Source organism: Onychostruthus taczanowskii, unplaced genomic scaffold (genome assembly GCF_017590055.1).
Source record: "Onychostruthus taczanowskii isolate IOZ18803 unplaced genomic scaffold, ASM1759005v1 scaffold87, whole genome shotgun sequence".
NCBI classification, from domain to species: domain Eukaryota; kingdom Metazoa; phylum Chordata; class Aves; order Passeriformes; family Passeridae; genus Onychostruthus; species Onychostruthus taczanowskii.
The window spans coordinates 2,692,661-2,713,069 of NW_024506662.1; the positions used below are offsets into that span (position 1 = coordinate 2,692,661).

General features: G+C 37.0%; 1 protein-coding gene across 9 annotated transcripts in view; it reads right to left on the reverse strand.

The window, feature by feature from the left end:
- CDC42BPA (CDC42 binding protein kinase alpha) overlaps positions 1-20,409 on the reverse strand; it is a 183,156-nt gene that overhangs the window by 90,435 nt on the left and 72,312 nt on the right. For all 9 annotated transcript variants that reach the window (XM_041425099.1, XM_041425098.1, XM_041425105.1 and 6 more), the window contains exon 6: positions 18,358-18,506. In XM_041425099.1, coding sequence (XP_041281033.1) covers positions 18,358-18,506 — 149 coding nt within the window. The remainder of the gene's footprint in view (positions 1-18,357; positions 18,507-20,409) is intronic.

Genomic DNA, 20,409 nt, shown 5'->3' on the forward strand with positions numbered 1-20,409 from the left:
AAAAATGGCCTTCAAGCCCAAAGTTGCATGAATACTGAGAAGCAACACCAAGTACACGACAAACAAGTAACTATCACAGAAGGGCATTCAAATATCTTGGGCACAGTTTGCTCTTTTTTTGAGGCACCCTATTAGTTGATACTTAGAAATACCAAAAACCAAGTTTAAGCTGATGGTGGTAGAAACAAGCTCCATTGAGCAGCCAACTTTAAATATTATGTTTATTCACCTCATATTTCAATGTAGTTACAATGGAATAGCAAGCAAATTGCTTGAACTCTGCAAACTTCAGTTGACAGAGCTGTTTCTAGCTTGTCAAACTGTACTCTTGTATCATTCTGCATTTCTTCTCCAGAAGATGCGAATAAAAAATATCATGACAATTTAAAAAGCAAAAAAATGACAGTATATTGGCCATGTTTTGCCTTGTCAACTTTATTGGAATTCCATTCTGGCTTCTAAGAACTTAAGTAAACAGATTAAGAACTCCACAAGCACTACTACCCTACAGCATATTCTAAAGATTAAAAAATTAAAGTCTGCTAAGTAAGGCTAATTCATGTCAAAGCTTTTAGATTTCTAAGAGTATCATGAGTTACTGGTGGGTAAGCGAGTATAAAGAGTAAGCTCCTTAAGAATGTTATGCCCATCTGTGAGTGCCATCTGTCAAAGAAATCCTGAAAGAAGAGGCTAACAAGGAATCCAGAATATGCCCAGCTGTTGCACAGTGAATTACTACCTATGCTAAAAAACCTTAACACGTAGGTCTAGGCAGATAAATGTTTGCTTTCCTTTTGATTCTCATTTTAGATATGCAGTCTCTGTTCTTTGCTTTTCACACACAGCCCCTGAAACAGCTCAGGGCATTGAAAAATTCTGAGAGTAAACCAGGCAACATAAACTGAGGACTTGTACTGGTTTTGATAAGAACAGTCAAAAAACATTTTACATATTCAATTTTTTTAAATCCACTGCTGATACAAAGAAAGCAATTCACAGAAGAGTGTTCACTCACAAGGTCTTTGGACAGTCTTAAAAAATTTTAATATATATTCTTATACATGTCTTTGTATGTATATCTGTATAAGGCACACCTACATGTATTTTAATTATCAGAGATACCCAAAAGTGCCCTGAGCGTAAGCAAGCTATTAGTTGCAAACCACTAGAAAATTTCTGGTCATCAATAAACAAACTAACCTGCTGGATCCATACTGCACCCCACAGCAACTCTTCCTTAGTCTTTTTCTCTCTTCCTCCAGGAATAAATACACAGATGTAAATGCACTGAGAATTATGGGAGGTGAGGGAAAAGGAGGTCTGTGCAGAAATGAGTTCTGAGATCACTTAATGCTTTTTGTTTTTCCAAAAGAATGATATACAGTCTTAATATGAGGTTGATCTTATCTCTCCCCCACACATTTATTTCATCAGCAATAAAAAACTATTAAAAATGTATTGAAGGGAGGGGGAGAAACACAGAAAAAGTAGAACATATTTTAAGGACACATAAAATATTCAGGAATAGGGAGCACAATACAAAAATTTAAATGAATTGTTTCTTGTTCCTGAGTTATGTGGGAAACAGAACAAAGATAAGATGCAAAGCTGCAAGTAAACCCTGAAGACTAAAAAAAATAGTTTACAAGGAGAAGAAAACCAATGCCACTCCAAATACTTGCCATAGCTCTTGCAATATGTGAGGAAGCGCTGCTACATCCCCTATGGTTTACTGCTCTTCTCCCAAGCTAGTAGGGCTTTAGATTTCATATATTTTTTGAAAGACTGCCCAGCAGTAGAAGAATGTTTCTGAAAACAACACTACTACACAGCCATTTTCATGTGCTGCATGAAACCTTTGCTTTCTTCGTCCTTTGCCCAATAAAGGTTTATTCAGCAGTTAAACAGATACTTGGGATTCCTCTTTTTTTTTAATGGAAGTCCATGTTATCTATCACTCAGAACATCTACCCTTTTCCAAGAAAAAAAGGGGAGGTGGGGGAAAAGAACAAAAACAGAAAAAAGTATAGCTTTTCTAAATCTGCTTTCTACTTAACTGTGCCCTAAATTAACAGTATAGACGTTAAATGCTAATAGGAAAGAAGATTCCTTTCTAGTGAGTAAGTAAAAAGTAGAACAGTGAGGAGCAAAGAACGTACTACTCCTGAACTAATAAAACTAAATTTAGGATAATCTCTCTTGCTTCCCCTCAGCTTGAACATGTTCTTTACTGTATTGCGAATACAGCATCACATTTATTACCTCCTGGTTATCCAAAAAAAGAAACCAAAACAAAAAAACAAAACTGTGTTGAAGGAATTCTATTCACAAGTTGTTAAACACAACAGGAGATACTGCTATTGAACACAAGAAACGCAAAGTGACTGTTTTTAGGGACAGAGAAAAGAATATAAAAACCCCTATATATGTGCAATGGAAGGCAGAAAATTTGTATTTCACTGGACATTTAAATTATTTCATGTTCTTATTCATTCCATGTCAACCACCAACCTGACCAATGCTGGTATAGGCTGAATCCAAGCCTTGCTGGAGGTAGCAAAAAGAGTGAGTTCCTTACAGGAGTGTACACTGGCAAGGCTGCATGCTGACAAGAAACAAATAACAGGGCTGCACCAGTTCCTGTGTGCTATTCCACAGCCAGGTGAAAAATCACATCATGGCCCTCTCATGAAATCCTCCATCAAGTCCTCCAGAGGGAGGACAGCCCACAGGGTGGAAGAACCCAGCAGTGGAAGGAGCTGAAGAGGGACATAAATGGCTCTCAATCCACAAGGAAAGCAGAGATGAAGAAACATAAAAATTCCCTCACCTCTGTCGTGATGTGATTTTTTTAATTTGCTGAATCGCCCAGGACTCCAAAATACTTTTTTAAAGAGTGAAAAGTAAACACTGTGCCTTGTTGCCCAGTTCAGAGATGTGGTGGGAAGGCAGCTCCAAAGCACCGCTCGGCAGTGGCCACGCTGGGCACATCCAAACACAACCAACTTTCCCAAAACCTCAATACAGAGGGGCAGGGCAAAGAGTCACTTCTGTCAGAAACCCCACCCTGACTGCTAAAGGAAGATACATTGTACACTATTATTTGGCATTAGCTTTTCGTTTCTGTTAAACTAATTCCATGTGCAATTGTAGAGGTTTGTTTCTGACCATGTCTGGGGGGACCACAAGGTGAATTAAGAGACTCTCCAGAAGACTCCTGTGCCCAATACTTCTTAAAAGAGGGGTTTTTTTCTTTCATTTTTCTGTTTTGGGACAGGAAAGGGTGTTTTCCTTTTTGACACTAAAATTGACAGATTTCTGGCCTATATAATGAGGGCTTGGATTTTCATTTTGTCAGAAGTTCTTTTACCCTGTCTGTTTTGCAGACTGAGAGAATTTGAGTGAGAATCCTGTAAGAGACTGAGGCTCTGATCCTTCATCTGACCATGGGATGCCAAGCAAGATGTTACTCAGTCTGGGAAGTTTTTCTCCTCACGAAGACCAGCTCCTTGACCCGCTGCTGTAGAGTATAAACAAGAACAGAAGTAGAATGGAAAGGACAGAAAATAGTGAACAGCAGGATGTGAAGATGTGCTTCATATTCCCAGCCTGCCTGCTGATTATTTAATAACAGCCAATTTTTTTTTTTCTGTTGTGCTTTTTTACATTTGATGTTCATACAAAAGCCATTAACTGCAGAAAGGAGGAGTCTGTCAGAGAGAGAAATTTTGAGCCTTGAAAATGCTGAAAAGCAGCACCTTGTGCAGACAGCAGAAGCTGGTGCTCAGGCAAAAGTCAAGTTTGCTGAAGCACCCAGGTGAACCACAAGCCTGCATCTCAGAGACAACTATGGAAAGTGATTCCAGCTTTTTCATTTTTAGTCATATCACTGAATGCAACAACAGAATTCATCTCAAGAAGTTATATACGAGAACATATAGCAGGAAACTACACACGTCACAGCACTGCTGATTTTTTTATTACAGTTTTAAGGCTATGACTGAGGTGCCTCAATTACACATGTTGTATTTTAGAGATTCAAATGGAGAACTGCAGCTACTGAGTGAAAGCTGTGGCTGAATTCACAATTTTAAAAGAAAGTCAGAGAATACTATCCTAGAACAAACAATTATTTAGGAGTATTCAAAAGTACAACACACACACCATCCCTCAAGCTCTCAGAAGTCACTCCTATCTTCCTCTTCTTTGTTCCCCTCACTCCCATGCTTATTTTCTGTCTGGTCTCCTCACAATTTAAATTGCTGGTCACTTGGAGGATCAAAGCTGCTATTTTGAGTCACTTAACCTACAGTTAATCTCATTGTTGCTTGCCTGTTTAAGTGGAGTTAGTTGGCCCTGGTGTACCTAATGGTTAACAAGGAGCCTGACAGTCTTTGGCTGTATGTAATGTTACAGAAAGTGCACTTCAGAACCTGCATAATGAGCAGTTTTAGCGACTTTTGCCATTACTTAGAGAATTAAGGGATATGTGACTTAATGAATAATGAATTAATCATTCTTGTCTAGCTGAGATTCAAGCATTGTTTTTCTTTCTGGAAACCAAATGGAAAACAAAACTTTTAAAGAAAGGAACAGCAATTTCTGACTTAAATTTATAGATGCAAGTAGACCTGTTGCATCTATAACTGATTTATTAATATGATACATAGAGTTAACAAAAATCTTCCTTTGGACATGTGTTACAGTTGATCGGCATCAGGAAAAATCTCAATAAAAAACCCTCTAGTTTTACTTGTTTGAAATTTATTCAGAAGTGTGAAATCAAAGATCTTGGTGCCTGTGCCTCATCTCCAACCGGGCAACCCTTTTCTGAACTCACCACCAGCCAAATGGCTTTCAGCAGAGTGTTTATTTTAAAAAATGGAGACATTTTTTCACCATTTTTCCACCATTCTTGACATTATCAACACCATTACCAAAGCATTATGAGAAAACAATGCTTCCTAAGTAAGCAAAGTTACCCACGTGCCTAACACTATTCTTTTTCACGTATTCAAAGACAGGTTCCTATTCTGTGCTGAAACACCAGAAAGCAAATTAAATATCAAATTTTTAGTGTTCAGTTTGAGATGACCTGTTCTAAACAGATCATAGAATACCAGGTTGGAAAGGACCACAAAGATCATCTGCTCCCACCCTCCTTGGCAAAAGCACAGTGAACACAGCCCAACACCCTGCAAAACTGATAGCCAGCTCAATGCTGGTTCTTCTAATAAACATGACACTGCTTAAAATGTCTACGTAAATTATCTTCTTTCTTCTCATGGATCTGGAACCGAGAAGCATATAAAATTATATAACTGTGGTTAAGTACTGCCTGCCCAGACTTGAGATTTGAATGTTTCAAATGTTGACTGAAATAAAATCGTGGTTCAAAAAGATCTACTAGACTAGAAATGTACCAAAAAAGTAATACAAAGAAGATAAGGCACTCAGAGTTCTTCTACTTAATATATTATGCTAATGTAATTACCAATTTCAGTAAGATTATTACTGGTGCTATTTCAATGTTGTACAGATTAGTATCTCACCACCAGCCACTTTCAGGCAAGAATTCTCATTACCATAAAACACAAATTAAGTCAAAGCCTGTAGTATGAATCCCACACTACCATGTGTATCGCAACCATTTCACAGACGAGCTGCATTTTTACCTTAAATGTACATTTGCTTTTCAGTAACTGCTGCAATGTCTTCAAGCAGACAAGTTAAGAGAGAATTTCAATCATAACAGAACTCAAGGATTACAACAGGATTGTGTCAAAATTTCAACAGGATACCAGAAACTGCCTCGGTCCAGTTCAAGATGCTCTGTTTTCATGTGGGAAAAGGAATTTCCTGACATTCTCAGAACAATTCTATTATTTCATCACTCTAGAACAGCAGGATTAGAAGATCCTTTTAATGCTGCCAATGATATTCCATACACATGTTACTCTGGCACTGATCTGGTACCAGGGAACTGAGAGGCAATAATAAAGACAAAAAAAAAAAGTTTCTGAAGTGCTTATTGATCTGAATCACACAAGCACAGCCAAAACATTACACAACCTTTCCTAACCCACATAAATCAGCAACTGCAACGTGAAGACGCACTTGATGCTAAAGTAAAAACCTAGATTTTTTTTTTTTCCTACGCGATATCCTCAAAAAAGGTTACATGTTAGTTTTGTCAAGGCACTTTATGATACACACATTCAAGTTAGTGCACACTGGGTGGAAGGAAGACAGAAACACTGAGACAGGCAGAGTTTTGGCAGGCACAAACACAGAAAGGTTCTGGCAACGTGTTCATAAGGTAAGCAGGGAAATCAGCAATCTGTTTTGCATTCTTGTAGTGTAGTTACTGACAGAGTACAGAAGTTACTAAACAATTAAAAAAATTTTGAGCAGAAATTTTTGATTTTGGTATATTCACAGAAAAAGCAGGAAAATGATGGAACAAGCAGAATGGCATAACAGGATTATCTTGCCAGGGAAGCTGCACAGAGCAGCTTCCGTGTTTGTGCTTCTAATGAAGCTGGCATAATTCTCAATTACAAACTCTTTTTAATTTATCATAGACTGTTAAAGTCAAACATCATCATTTATTATAAACCAGTTTCTTAACTCAAATTAAATCTGTGAGAAGGCATGCAAAGGTCTGGTTTCGAATCTCACACCACAACACAAAAATACTGCATTACTTTCCATGACATCCTCAGAACTCAGATTATGATTTCTTTGGAAAGGGACAAATTAATCCCTCTTAGAATATTCAACTGGCAATCATGATGTTTTATATTTCAGCATTCACAACTCTCCTAAGCATTTGACTGTCAAAAGCAACCATGACACTAGTACTACAGACTCTCAGACAAATATTTTCCAGAAATTATGGTTTTAAGGAAACAAGGTAAGTAAAGGCTGACTCAATGTTTCAGCCGGAGTTGTGACTTGACAATAATTTCTTTTTGAGTCCATTGACATGTGCAGTCACTGTAAATCACAATTTCCTTATTTAAATTTTCTACCTTTTTTTTTTATTTTACATTCTTAGAAGAAACACCAGCTTTGTGACCCAGATGAGTAGGAAGAGAATGTTATTTGGAGCTGTTATAATTAATCAGGCAGAAAACATGTGGAGTATACTGACACTAAACAACTTTCACTTCCTTATACATAATGTGTAATACTTAGAATGATTACAAGGAACACCACATTATGCTATGCAAACACTGGGAGCAAAATCTGAATTTCTTTGTGTGCACAATTCACCAGAATCGGGTAATTTTTGTCACATTATTATAGACGGAGACATAATTTCATATTAAAATATTTTTAATTTTTCTCACATGACAGAAAGTGTCACTGAAAGAACAAATTACAGTATTAGGAAAGGTATTGATAATAAACTGGCCAAAGGAGAGATGACTGCATAGCGCTGAAAGAGATAATAAAATCAGAGGGAGATTATTACTGCTGATCCTCTGAGATCAGTTTTGAAACTGATTTAACATTTTAGCTTTAAAACCTAGCATAAAAATAAATGCACACTCATAAAATGTGTAGATACCACAAAGCTGAAAAGCAGCAGTAACAGCAGGGAAGACTGGAATATCACACATACAGAAATGACTAAACTGAAGACTGTAATAACAGAAATCAGATTACACTTAACAGTGTAAAATGCAAATACATTCCTGGTGAGTGTAACAGCAGAAACTTCTCTTACACACAAAGAGCTTATCAATTGTAAGCGATAGAGAAGGAACTGTGTACACCAAATCATTATTTTACATCTGTACCTTTACAGTGTGATGGAACCATGGCTCTTGGTTTTGCTGGGAAAATATTCTAGCAGAGTGAGAAATACTAGAGATAGAACACAAGTTCCTTCCAAAATGTCATCTCATATAATATTTACAATCCTTGACATTAAAATTTTATCAAGTTGTCTGAAAACTCAAAGATTAAACAACAACTTGAGGAATGACCATACTCAACATTGTCATGAAACACTATTTCAAAAGTTCTCATCTGTAAAAGAAATCCCTAAAATTTTGACTTACATATAAAGAAACTCCAATCAGGCTACCCAATATGCTACAATGTAACTATTGCTCCAACAGTATGAAACAAACCAAAACCAAGTACAGAAATTTAGCTCTTTCTCATCACTAACAAACTCTTTAAAAGCAAGATGCATATCAGGCTACCCAATATGCTAAAATGTAACTATTGCTCCAATAGTATGAAACAAACCAAAACCAAGTAGTCATGGTGGTACAGAAATTTAGCTCTTTCTCATCACTACCAAACTCTTTAAAAGTAAGATGCACACATAAAGAAACATTATATTCTCCAGTTCTTCTTTCTATTTTGCAACACTGTCCCCGGGTCAAAACCAGTGTTTGAAATACAGCACACGTGGATTTCTTATTTTACCATATTTATTGTAGTTCCCAGACCTGCTTAATCTCAGCTGTAGCTTGGCTGTTACTACTCCCACAACGTCAGAGTCAAAATTAACCTGAAGTCAAACTCCACAGCTCTACTGCTCTGCCATGGAAATATGCCCACCACACAAAATTACACACTGTGTTTATTTTTCACTCTGCCTGTGCTCCACTTTCTTCACACATCAAATGAGGACATGATAATCTATCTTCTAATTCCCAGAGTGTGTAAAACTCCAATATACATAAATGGGATGCCCAGTTGACCCTATTCACCACCTTATTGTCAAGAATTACTGTGAGACAACTTTCAGCTCTTGCTTGGTTGGATTTGTAAAGCTCTCATGGCTTCTGCTTATCACTGTGTCCATGTGGCCCTCTGTAAAGTCACCTCTTTTCAGTCACTGAACCAGCCCTGCAAATGCAGCTGTACAAAGATTTTGGTGCACCAGATTAATCAGTATGGAAGCAGTCCTGGTAACAATTTATCTTTGGTTAATTAAAAATACTGCAGCATATACACAAGGAAGCATATTAAAAAATGAAGAATGCTTGTATAAATATAACATAACAAAATATTTATGTGTAAAATTACCTTTAAATCAGCTTATGGTATCTCCAGCATCTAAAGAGGATTGTGAGCATATGCTTTTTTCAGAAGATTGCTCCTCTAGAAATCAAAACTGTACTTTCATCCTTTAGCACAGGAATATTTCTTTTTAAAGCAAATCTTCCAAAAAGCAATAGCTCAATTAATAGACAAGCCCCTATCATGTTTAAATCACAACAAAAAGATTACAATTTGAGGGAAACAATATGAAAACAATACATTAATTCTTACAAAACAGAAATCTAGGAAAAGCATAGAAATATATCCTAAAATCTCTCATCCTATAAGGCATTCATAATGTGTTTGGGCAAGTTCAACCTGTAATATAATCTTTATTCCAACCAAAAGGCAAGGAAACATGAGGGGAATAAGCCAGACCAGGCTTGAAGCATATGCCTACAGTTTCTCTACCATGTTATACAGTAACAGACATATAAGTAGTTCAGTATGTGTTTTTTGCTTTTGTTGTTGCTAGAAAACAAACAAACCATATTGACAGGCATGATCCAAATACAATAAGCTCTGTGACATTGGCATAAAACTCCTGACAGGAACAGACTAAGGAAGGAACTGTAGCCAGAGGCTACAAAGGAAGAAATGCATTTGGTCTAAATGTATGCCAGTATATCCAGTACTTGCTGTAGCTTGGCAGGAAAACATCTCAGAAAATTAAGAATAATTAGAAAAAGAATGACTGTGTACTGTTTGCTCAAACACACTAAAATTACACTTATTAAGAACAAAGTGTTATTGGAAAAGTCTTTGTATTCAAACTGCATATGTAAAAAATCATTTCCTTTTGACATAAAGCACAAGGCACAATGCTTGCTTAATAAAAAAAAGCAAATATATCTTTTAAAAAGTATGTTTGAAAGGAACTTAAGACCTGAATTTTCAGCTCTCAAACTTAAGGAGAACTCTAAAGAAGCTGCACGTATATAAAAGTAAATTCCTCCCTGTGCTAGCTCAATTTCCTATATGAAGAAGACATGACTTTGCTACTATTGTATCAGATCCGATTTTAGCCCCTCCTCCCTTTTCTTCCTTTCTCCTCTAAGCCACTGTTTTCTCTTTGTACCTTTCTAATGCCCTTTTCCAGGACTTCACACACTGTATCTGATTAAGAATTCCTGAGTTACAGTGGCAGCAATATCACTGCTTCCTGCTGCAGGAGGAAATGCTAAAGGCTTCCCCCCAATAGCTAATAAAGAAAAACTGAACAGCACAAACATCACAGCACCTGAGTCAATAAAGATTTTAATGCAACTTTTCAGATAAAGCTCCACAAGGTCTTGCTGCCCTGACCCCAACCACAGAACCTTCCACAACTGAACCAAGCCTGACCTCATGCAAGCATCTGCTTGGTAAGCAGTATTCTAATTTGCAGGATGTTAAGTGACCTATTTTTTTCTCATTTAAGAAGTTAAAAGCCAGCAGTATTTTGTTGTTGTTAAAAAGGAACACAAGCTAGGCTCCTCTGTCAATGCAACAACAGCCCTTCTGGAAATGCGAGAAGGAAATGCTTACTGAAGAACAGCTTCAATACAGAAGGCTATTGGGGCTAATATTTCCTTAATTGTCCTGCCAGGAATCAGATTCTTGCCCTGACATCTTATTATAATAAGATATCTTGCAAGGCTATCTTAATTTACTGTGAAAAAACGGAAGTACTACATTTAGTGGCTGAGGCAACAGCCATTCAACTCAGAAATTCAAACATCAAATTTCTACTTGTCAGATCTGAAAGTTCACCTAATTAAAATATTTTCACTCCAAGTTTACCAAATATTCACTGGGAAGAATGCTCTAGCAAGAAACCAGGTTTTAAAACACTTCTTATAATACATTCAGGTATCTCAGTGTTACAGTTTTATATGAACACTGCAGGAATATCTGATTCTAAAGCCAAGTTATTATTGCTTATTTATGCAATGACAAATATACATGACATTCAAAGTCAGCTAATGATAATGAATTTGTTCAGTACAGCTTCTAATCTTATGTAATTACATAATATAAACTTAATTGTATTTCAAATACTAAAAAGGAAGCAAAAGGCATTTCAAGAAGGAACTTGAGGAACACACAAGGTATTAATAAATAAAAATTGGACACCGTATGAAATGAGGCAGTTATGAAATAAATACTCTGTTCACAAAGAGATAATGAAATGGAAGGTCTGCAGAAGACAAAACATGAGACAGATAGTTTCATTTCCACGCAACAAAAAACTTGAGAATCATGAAGACTATCACACAACTACTTCACTTCTGCCTGCATCATTCTGAACACAATAAACTACAAAAAAAATCACTGAAAGTTAATGACCACCTCTATCTTGGCCACCAAACAAACAGCTAATTACACCCTCAGAACCACAGTCACTGAAACAAAAAAATTCAGAAATAAGGAAAATGTTTTTGTCCTACTTTCTTGATGTTGATTTTGGATATCAGAGAAAGTAGTAGGAAAAAGTATTTCCAGGTCTGAAATGATCAGAAGAGAATGAGTGCAAAGTTAAAGCTTAACTTACATAAAAACAGCTTTCAAATGGGAATGTTTTGTCCTCAAAAGAAGTTATTAAATTCTGTGGACACCTCTGACTTCATTAAACATTGAGACACATCTCATATCAGAGCTATAACTGTTCTAATGTGGACATTTCTTCTGCGAACACCAAAGTCAAATCAATCTTCATGTCAGAGGCAGCAGAAGCTCTTGGAAAATTCCATCACATTTAGCATCCTCTGAGTGTTGCTTTAAACATTATTACTTGGAAGGGAAGACCACAGGTTTTTCTACAGAAAACCTCAGGCATTAATAATTTTCCCCTTAAGAGTTAAAAAAGACCCTTTCCAATCAAACTCTGTTTCTTGTCTGTCTCTTTCATTTTCGCTTTTAGGAGGGTCTAAACACTTCTGCTTTATGACAACCACAACTATCTCCTACCTAAGAGGATTACACACCACCGGAGAGTGTGCTCACATCCACCTGCCTTTCCAGCAATCACACAGAGAAGGTGCACAAATTGACATAAATAAGTAAAAACTCTTCATCTACGCACTCCTCCTTTTCCTGAGTTTTCTTTCTACTAAAGGAGAACTATTACCAGCTAAAGGGCCTAGGGACTCAGAAGGAAAGGAGGGGTGCAGTCCTTGTGTTGCCAGCCTTCCTCAGCTGACAATAATGAACAACCTCTCCTTTGTTAGGAGGTCAACCACTAAAGGGGAAGGTTTCACTGTAAGCTGAGGGTATCATATATTTATGACACTACAACTGTTTCTCATGCCCCCTCTTCTTTAAAATCACATCTCCAGATATCCCAAGTACCACCCAAGGGGTGTGAAGCAGGCACAATGTAATGAACAATGTTTTTACTGGAAAGATGGCTTAAAGCAACTTCCTACTGTTCTCTGTAAGATTGAAGAATTGACCCAGGTTAGTTAAAATGTAAAGTTACTTCTCACTTGAGCTGGTATCCCTGTTTAGTACCCTGCACAGTGCCACAAGCCTGTCTTTCAGCAGACAAGAAGGAATGCCTGGAGCTTGGGGAGAGAGGAACAATGGGAGAAAAAAGGTCCAAAGACAGATTTGTAAAGGCACCTCTGCTGAAAGGACTACTCAAGGCTACTGTCACTTAAGGGGCTGGATTTAGGGTTTTTAAACTCCTTCTGCTCGAATAACACAGAATATACATATAGGTCTGTATCCACTACACATCTTTCACTCCAATTAACACTCCCATGAGACACACCAAGAAACCATTTGCCTTCTCCGTGATGTACAGCCAGTGTAATCCACCAGCTCTTGGCACTCCAAGCATCTGTGGGCCTTTTATTTCAAAATGCTTCTAGGTCATGGCAGGCTCCTTTGGAAATCCTACCAATGAATTGTAGTCACACAGCATTAACCTCACCCAGCCCTCAGTGCAGGTCAGGTGCCACCCCGAGGGCACACTTTAGAGCAGCTGCCAGCGTTTGGACCATCCAAGGTCACAGGGCAGAATGAAGGCCCAGATAACCTTTGTATCCAGCCCCTCCTCAGGGGAAAAATGGAGCAGAAAGGAAACAGCCCACAGAGCTCTCCTACCTTTGTCACAAAATACCTTGTAAGGAAGCACTGGCTTACCAAACACTCACAAAAATAACTTGCTGTCCTGCAGTTTTCCATGTAAAACTAAACCATGCCACATGTCAAAGCAATACATTTTCAGTAACTATCAAAATAATCTGATGTTATTTTTTCCTTATTTTTCTAGCCCTGTTTCCTTCACTCTCAGCACTTTGTAAGGACATCTTCATGTGTGTATTCCACATTATGTCTGTTGCAAAGTTTGGTAAACACTTAAAATACGACGTTGCTTTCTTTCAAAGCCACAATGAGGGCTCACTTTACCAAAGGCCAGGGCGCTTGGCTCATCCTTGTGCCAACTCAACTCAGACACACCGCGCACCGCAGCTGACTCCCAAGATGGGCCTTCCACCCCTACATTTTCCACTTAAGCAAATTAATGATCAGTAAAGATGGGATACACCCAGAAGACAGAAAACCACTTATTCAGCAAGTCAAAAATGGATATGCTGGCACAGAAACTTATAGTTGAAAGTGAAATGTATCCTACAAAGGATACCAGATTTCAGCTGCCTTCTGACAGTAAATATTTCAGGGATGTCCCTAAGATGATTTCTACTGAGGACAAATAGTACCTTCTTGTTGAAAGCAAAGAGTCTGGCTTGATAGGGAATAGACAGTTCTTTTATGCCTCTAATGGATTTATTCCCTTACGTTCAGTATTTCTCAGAAAGGATGTCACTTCCTCAGAGAATTCTGCTGCTCTACATTTTAAGAACTCAAATGTTCCAGTGGAGCTCTGCCGAAATTTTAGAAGCTGATAGAGAAAATCGAAAGAGAAGAATAAGAAAAGGTACCTGGTAGTTTAGAATACTAAAGTCCTTCCAACTAAAAGACAGCAGCAACCAGAAATGCAGAAACACCCTGATGGAGCTAACTGTAATTACACATACTTTCTGGAAGTGGGTGTGTTTATGCTTTGCATGCCTATCTTCTCACATGCAAAAGACAACAACTGACATGTATGTAACTTAAAGAGTTTGCCCTGTAGTCTTAACTATCCTCCCATAAACTTAACCAACAAAAATAGCAATTAACACAGGTGTTTCATAATCTTCCCAAAATATTTTCTTAGTAAGGAGGATTGTTTTACCATTTAATAGAAAAAGTAGACTGTTTAATGTGGGTGTGTGCCAATATATGAAAACTATTTTAAATGAATATTTTTGCAGTGGTCTGGAGGATCATGAGCCTAAATGTTGAACACTCCCTAGCTTCAAATTGTCTCTGGCCTGAATCACTGTGCAGCCCTGCACAGAATAAAGAAAGAAGAAAGTTAAGACAAAAATTATTTAAGCACATAAACACTTACAATTTTGTAATATTAAAGAAGCTGTAATGTCCCAAATTAAATCTAGGACAGAGATAGACTTAGAGGCACCCTTATTAAGAGGCTGCCTCTGAAGACAGCACAAAAGGCAGTGGCACAGACAGTGCAGGGGTGTGCAAAGCCACCAGTGGTACACTGAGTGTCCCAGGATGAGCTCCTGTCCAGAGGGCAACTTCTGCAATTCTCAGCAAAAATTTCCTCCCGTGGCAGCCAGGCCTTCTCCAGTCTTTTTTTTTATTCCGAAGAATTTAGACAAAACTAAGATTTTCTACTTTTACATAAAACTGAGAGAAAACCTGGTTCACCAATAAAATCATAAAGGTGTTGTAAGAAAAACAATTTTTTATGTGTTTGAGTTAACACAACATGCATAAAGAAAGTGTAGCTACCTAGTTTAAGCTGTAAGTACTAGCTTAAGTACTCAATTTACTGCAGTCCATACCCGATATTTGATAATGCATGCAAATATAAGCTTTCAACATATGCCATGAAGACTTAAGTAACAACACAACCCTGAAACTAAAATTAACATTAATGAATGTAGAGACTTTTTTTTTTTTTGGGGGGGGGGGGGGGGGTGTGAAAGAAAAATGAAAGAAATGTGTTAAAAACATATGAAAATAAAAGACAATTTGCAGAAAATTGACACAAGACAATATATAACCTTGGCCTAAAAGCAAGCATCACTTCACTGATTCAAATTGTAGCTGAAGATACCAGGGTTAGGTATAAGCTTCCCAATGAAGTTGTGCATTTGTGGGAGATAGAAATATGCACTTTCTCATTTTGAACAGCTGCACATATATTGAACTTAGATGAATTTTCCTTTCTAAAGCTAGCCTTGAAGCTGTCAACATTACTTGCTAGTGCCAGTGCTAGTGAATTCTTATCAATGGCAAAAGCTAAGATACTAAAGAAAAGGCCATTTTTGTTTACATTCTGAGCCATCATTTAGCTATCAGGTAAAACATCACAAGATATGTTCACAGAAATTAGTTAGTCAGAAATGAAAAATTATCCAAAATTTATGTTCTAATGGATGTTATCTCAAAAATATTGGATCACATATTCGTTGAAACTAAAAAGAGGATACAACCTGAGAAAACATTAAGAATACCCTAAAAATTGTAGTATTTATGTTATTTTTAGCTAGCAACTTTTCTTTTTCTTAATTTCATTAGATATCAGGAGACAGCTTCAAAAACACCATGGAATTTATCTGCAAAATTTCATTCATACCTAGATTTTGATCTCCTTCCCACTATAAATTCATCCTGCAATCCCACAATGCTAGTGCAGAAACAGCATTCAAATTTGGAACTGAAAACCTGAAATATGGTAATTTAAGTAATCCTGAGGTTGTTTATACTTGACATTTTAGAATCTTGGCCAATGTACTTTAGGAAAGGAAAGTGTCTTGCACTTTCAGACATGAGAGTGGTTAGCACACAAATAGGCACTGCAATCAGCATCACTCCCAAACAAAGCTAATTGACAACTAAAAAGAGACTGATGCTAAAAAAGCACAAGAGGAGTGACATACTTAGAAGAAAAACAGAAATTTCATTTTTAAAAAGTACAAAAACATCCACAGAAAACCAGAACATTATCATTGAAGTATACCACTATGAATGGTTAATGTGAAAATCTATCCTGAAAGAACTGGGACACTAAAAGGAAACAAAACAAAGCGATCTGCTATCTTACTGTGTGAACAGAACCTTGACCAAAACATGCCTAAAGCACATTTTCTAGTCCAGCAGCAACAACCCAGATCAAATCCTGATGCACACTGGCCATTCAGCTGAAAAACCACTACTGCAGCTGCTACATTAATCCAGCTTTTAGCACTGTTTCCTCCTTCTCCTACATCCTTTGCTGTGTGCAAGGCACTCCCAAAAAAGGATGTGGCCACCATGGTTAAGCCTTCAGGAAAAGAGCATTAGTGGCATTCAGATGATGTGTTTTCTTTTCCTTTCTTTTGCTTTAGCAGCTGAAAACATCTTAATAAAACTAACAGTGAAACAGGTCTCATTTCAAAGGCTGATCATTTAACATATACTCAAGTGCTCGTTACATTTTTGATCTTGCCAAACATGCCTTTATAAACAGGAATTGTATTACAGCAATACTAATGATAAAATGCCAAAGTGGCATTTAGAACTTTCTGAATGTGAAGATCACTGGCAAAGCCACAAATCAAACAACAAAGAAAGGACTGAGAAGGCATAGGGGCTCTTTTTCTTTTTGTTAAAAATTTATATGACTAAATATGCAAGCATAATAATTAGCGTGTTGTTTTCAACTGCAATGCTAATATTTTCATCCCAAAATTCACACCAGCACCTATTTCAACATTTCCTCTACTGTTTGAGGATGGAAACATCACACCTGTTGCACATTACAAACTAACAGTACTCAATTACAAAGATTTTGATCAATTCGGAGGAAAAGGTAGGAGGAATCTGTTCTTCTGCAATGAATTACTACTCCATATGCAGATTTACTGGGTAAAAGACTTTGCAAGAGTAAATAGTGTCTCACCAATTTACCCACAAACACATTTTAAGAATTAGACAGAAATTGAATGGAATGCAGAAACCTTTCGCATCAGGTCCTAAGCAAAAAACAAAAGCAAGGCAGAAATCACACAGTTCAAATCTGCAGTACTCAAGGGAAGCACTCCATGAGACATTATCACACAAAGCTGTCTTTAGCTGGTAGACACATTTCTTCAACAAAACTAGCAGACTTCACACTAATCCAGAAGGGTGATCTGCAGTTTAGCATCACCTCACCTACAGCTCTCTCATGGGAAGCCAGAATTCCAAACGAAATAAAACACAGCCCAGTAACACACCAAAACCAACCACAATACACCTTTTGGAAAAGAAACCACCCTAAAACCACCCCCACTTTCACCCCCACACCTTTTTTGCAGTGAAGCAGCCAAGTGGGAACAGTAAAAGAAGGCATGGTTAGCACAGACTCTAATTAAGTGCAATAGATGGATGTATCAAACGAGCTTATTCTGCCAACTTAATGATTCAGCTTAAAGAACTGGGAGTTTTCCTCCTGTCTTCTGTCAGAGTCAAGTGCATCTGTTGAGTGCATTTGAAGATTCTGCCTCTTGTAAGATAACCTTTACCTCTGCACACAAGAATTACCACTGAGTTCAGCAGAGAATGATCACAGAAAAGATGATGCTAGTTTTGTGGAAAAATCAATCATGGTCTCCAAAAAAGCTCGAAACAAATTACTTAATATTTTCCTGTGAACAAAGTATATATTTATATATATATATATTCACACACACACCAAGGTAAAGGTAAGCACCACAACTGAAGTCCTTCTATTCATTTAGCTGTCCTCACTTTATTTTAAAGACAATACCCTTAAGTCCAAAAGAAAATGCTTTAAATGCCCTGAAGTTCAAAAAGAAAAAAAATTCAAAGCAGACAGTGGTGTGTTTTCAGCTTCAGTATAAATCAAACAGATTAATGAAGAAACAAAATTTGACCTTTCAATAAACCTATTCAAAGTTGATCACATTTCACAAACAGGTTTCCAGTTTTGCTTTATAAATTATGAATCATTAACTCAAACACACCAGTGTGCAAGGTTCATGAGATTCATTCAGGTGTCCAACCATATGTACAAGTTTATCAACAGCTCCAATAACCACAACATATAGAAGATTGTTCTGTCATGCTCACTAGCACAGCAAGCACTTGTTACCCACTTAAAATCTCCTAACAGGAACTCGTTTCACTCCATCAAGTAACTCTCCATAACTCCAACAGGAATTTGGAGCTCTAATTACTTACCTGTGGACATAATGCAACTGATGAACTGAATCGATGGCTATCACCATTTCAGCCAAATAAAAACGAGCCATATCTTCAGGGAGTCTGTCCTCAAACTTGCTGAGCAATGTAAGCAGGTCTCCTCCAACATAGTAATCCATAACCAGGTACTATGGAGTGGGAACAGTAAGAGAACAGAGTGAGGGGAGAAAAAATTACAATTTATTGAGTGAATAAAAGACTAAATATTCATTGAAGCATAAAAACTAATTCACTGCAAAAATTATTATGGACATTAAAAAACTAAGAGAGATGCTTAGGTGCTCTGAAAACCGTAGTCAGTTCAGCTGCAGTCTAGCATTTCACCTACTTGAATAATTTTCATATTTATACCTCTCCAAATATAGTAAGACTCATGACAAAATAGTATCAACTTCATCCACAGTCCCATCACCAAACATGAAATATTTAGATCCTCTGGATTCAATTATGTAAACAATGCCCTTTGTTAGAAAGCTAAAGGAGTAAAGGTTTAAAGTACAGACCTATAAAAATGAAACAAGTGTGTAAATTTGTAATCTCATTTACGTTGCCCTAATTTCCAAGGTTTTCCCTTCCCTTTCTTCCTACCACCTTCTTTTCCCATTAAATGAATTACTTTGGAGAGTCAAGTTTTTAGATTATTTAGAGAGGCATTTCTAATCTAAAGACTATTTAGATTAAAGCAAAGTCTGAGAGACTTCCAGTGACCCACAGCGTAATTCCAGAAACTGTTGACATTACACATGATACAGGACCTGGCAACATAAAATACAACATGTCACCTTCTCTAATTGAAAGGATGGAGAAAATATTGATTTCTTATATATTAATGAAACATAAAACTTGCCAGCCATAAAAGTGGATGCAAAGACTGTAAAGAAATCAGAGCCTTTCTGCATTTTATTGTATTTACAGAATAAAATGCCACTTCTTTTAGCAACATAATTAAAATTACTGGAAAAAGTCAAACTTAAGTGTGAAATTCAGGATTTATATATTTTAGCTTAGTTTAGTTTGTTTTTAATTATGAAAGCTGAAAGGTCAAATGGGGGAAAGAAAAAAAATCAAAACTAATTATAGCTAAAAACTAATTATTAACATTCTAATTTAACACACACTGCTAATATTCTTTTAAAACATTACTGTGGACAGGTTAACTAGAATCACAGAATATCCTCAGCTGGAAGGGACCCATAAGGATCACCAAAGTCCAGCTCTTGGCCCTTCACAGGACAGCCCCAAGAATCAAATCATACCCCTGAGAATAAATTGCCATTAGACTCTCTGAAAGTTTTTGCTTAGAGCTGTTTCCAGGAAGGCAGTCTATCTGCATTTGAAGCAGTGACTCTTAAGAAGACCATAAATAATAAAAAATATTGAAAATGTGATAATGTATAGCCCAATTTGTTTCTTTAAAATTCTGAAAATACAGCCTAAAGGGACTATTTATATTAGTTGCTCTAACATGTTTGCCTTTCCCATTTTTAGAAAAAGACACTAAAATATGGAGAAAAAATCAGCAAAATTATGCCAACTCTAGGGAAGATGAGGGGCAGGCTGTTACTTTTCCCTGTTTCTTTTCCCTCATATTTTCCATAACAATAAAGGTGATGAACAAAGATTTTAACAGCTTGATAGAGAATAACATGGGCATCCTCACTGATTCCAAGTGCATAAGAAAGCACAAAAGCCATTTCCACAAGATTTTAAATGTGTTGATAGTCAAATTTTCATTTGTTGCTTTGTGACAGGAAAAATGAACTTCTTAAATTATGTTCACAATCCTTACGGAAGATAAGTATCTTCTATTCAGTGGTGCTCCTACACTCCTTCAGGAACAAGATTGATTGTAGAAGTCTCTTGTGTTTTACAGTTTTAGAAAATGCATTAAGCCTTTGGAACTTCAGATACTGATTACTAAGTGATGCATTGCACAGGCACCTCCAAGAGCTGAACTTATTGCTTTGAATGTATATTGAAAAAAACCTCTTCAGATTCTCCTAAGTGATGCGGGATCTCTGCAGTCATTCT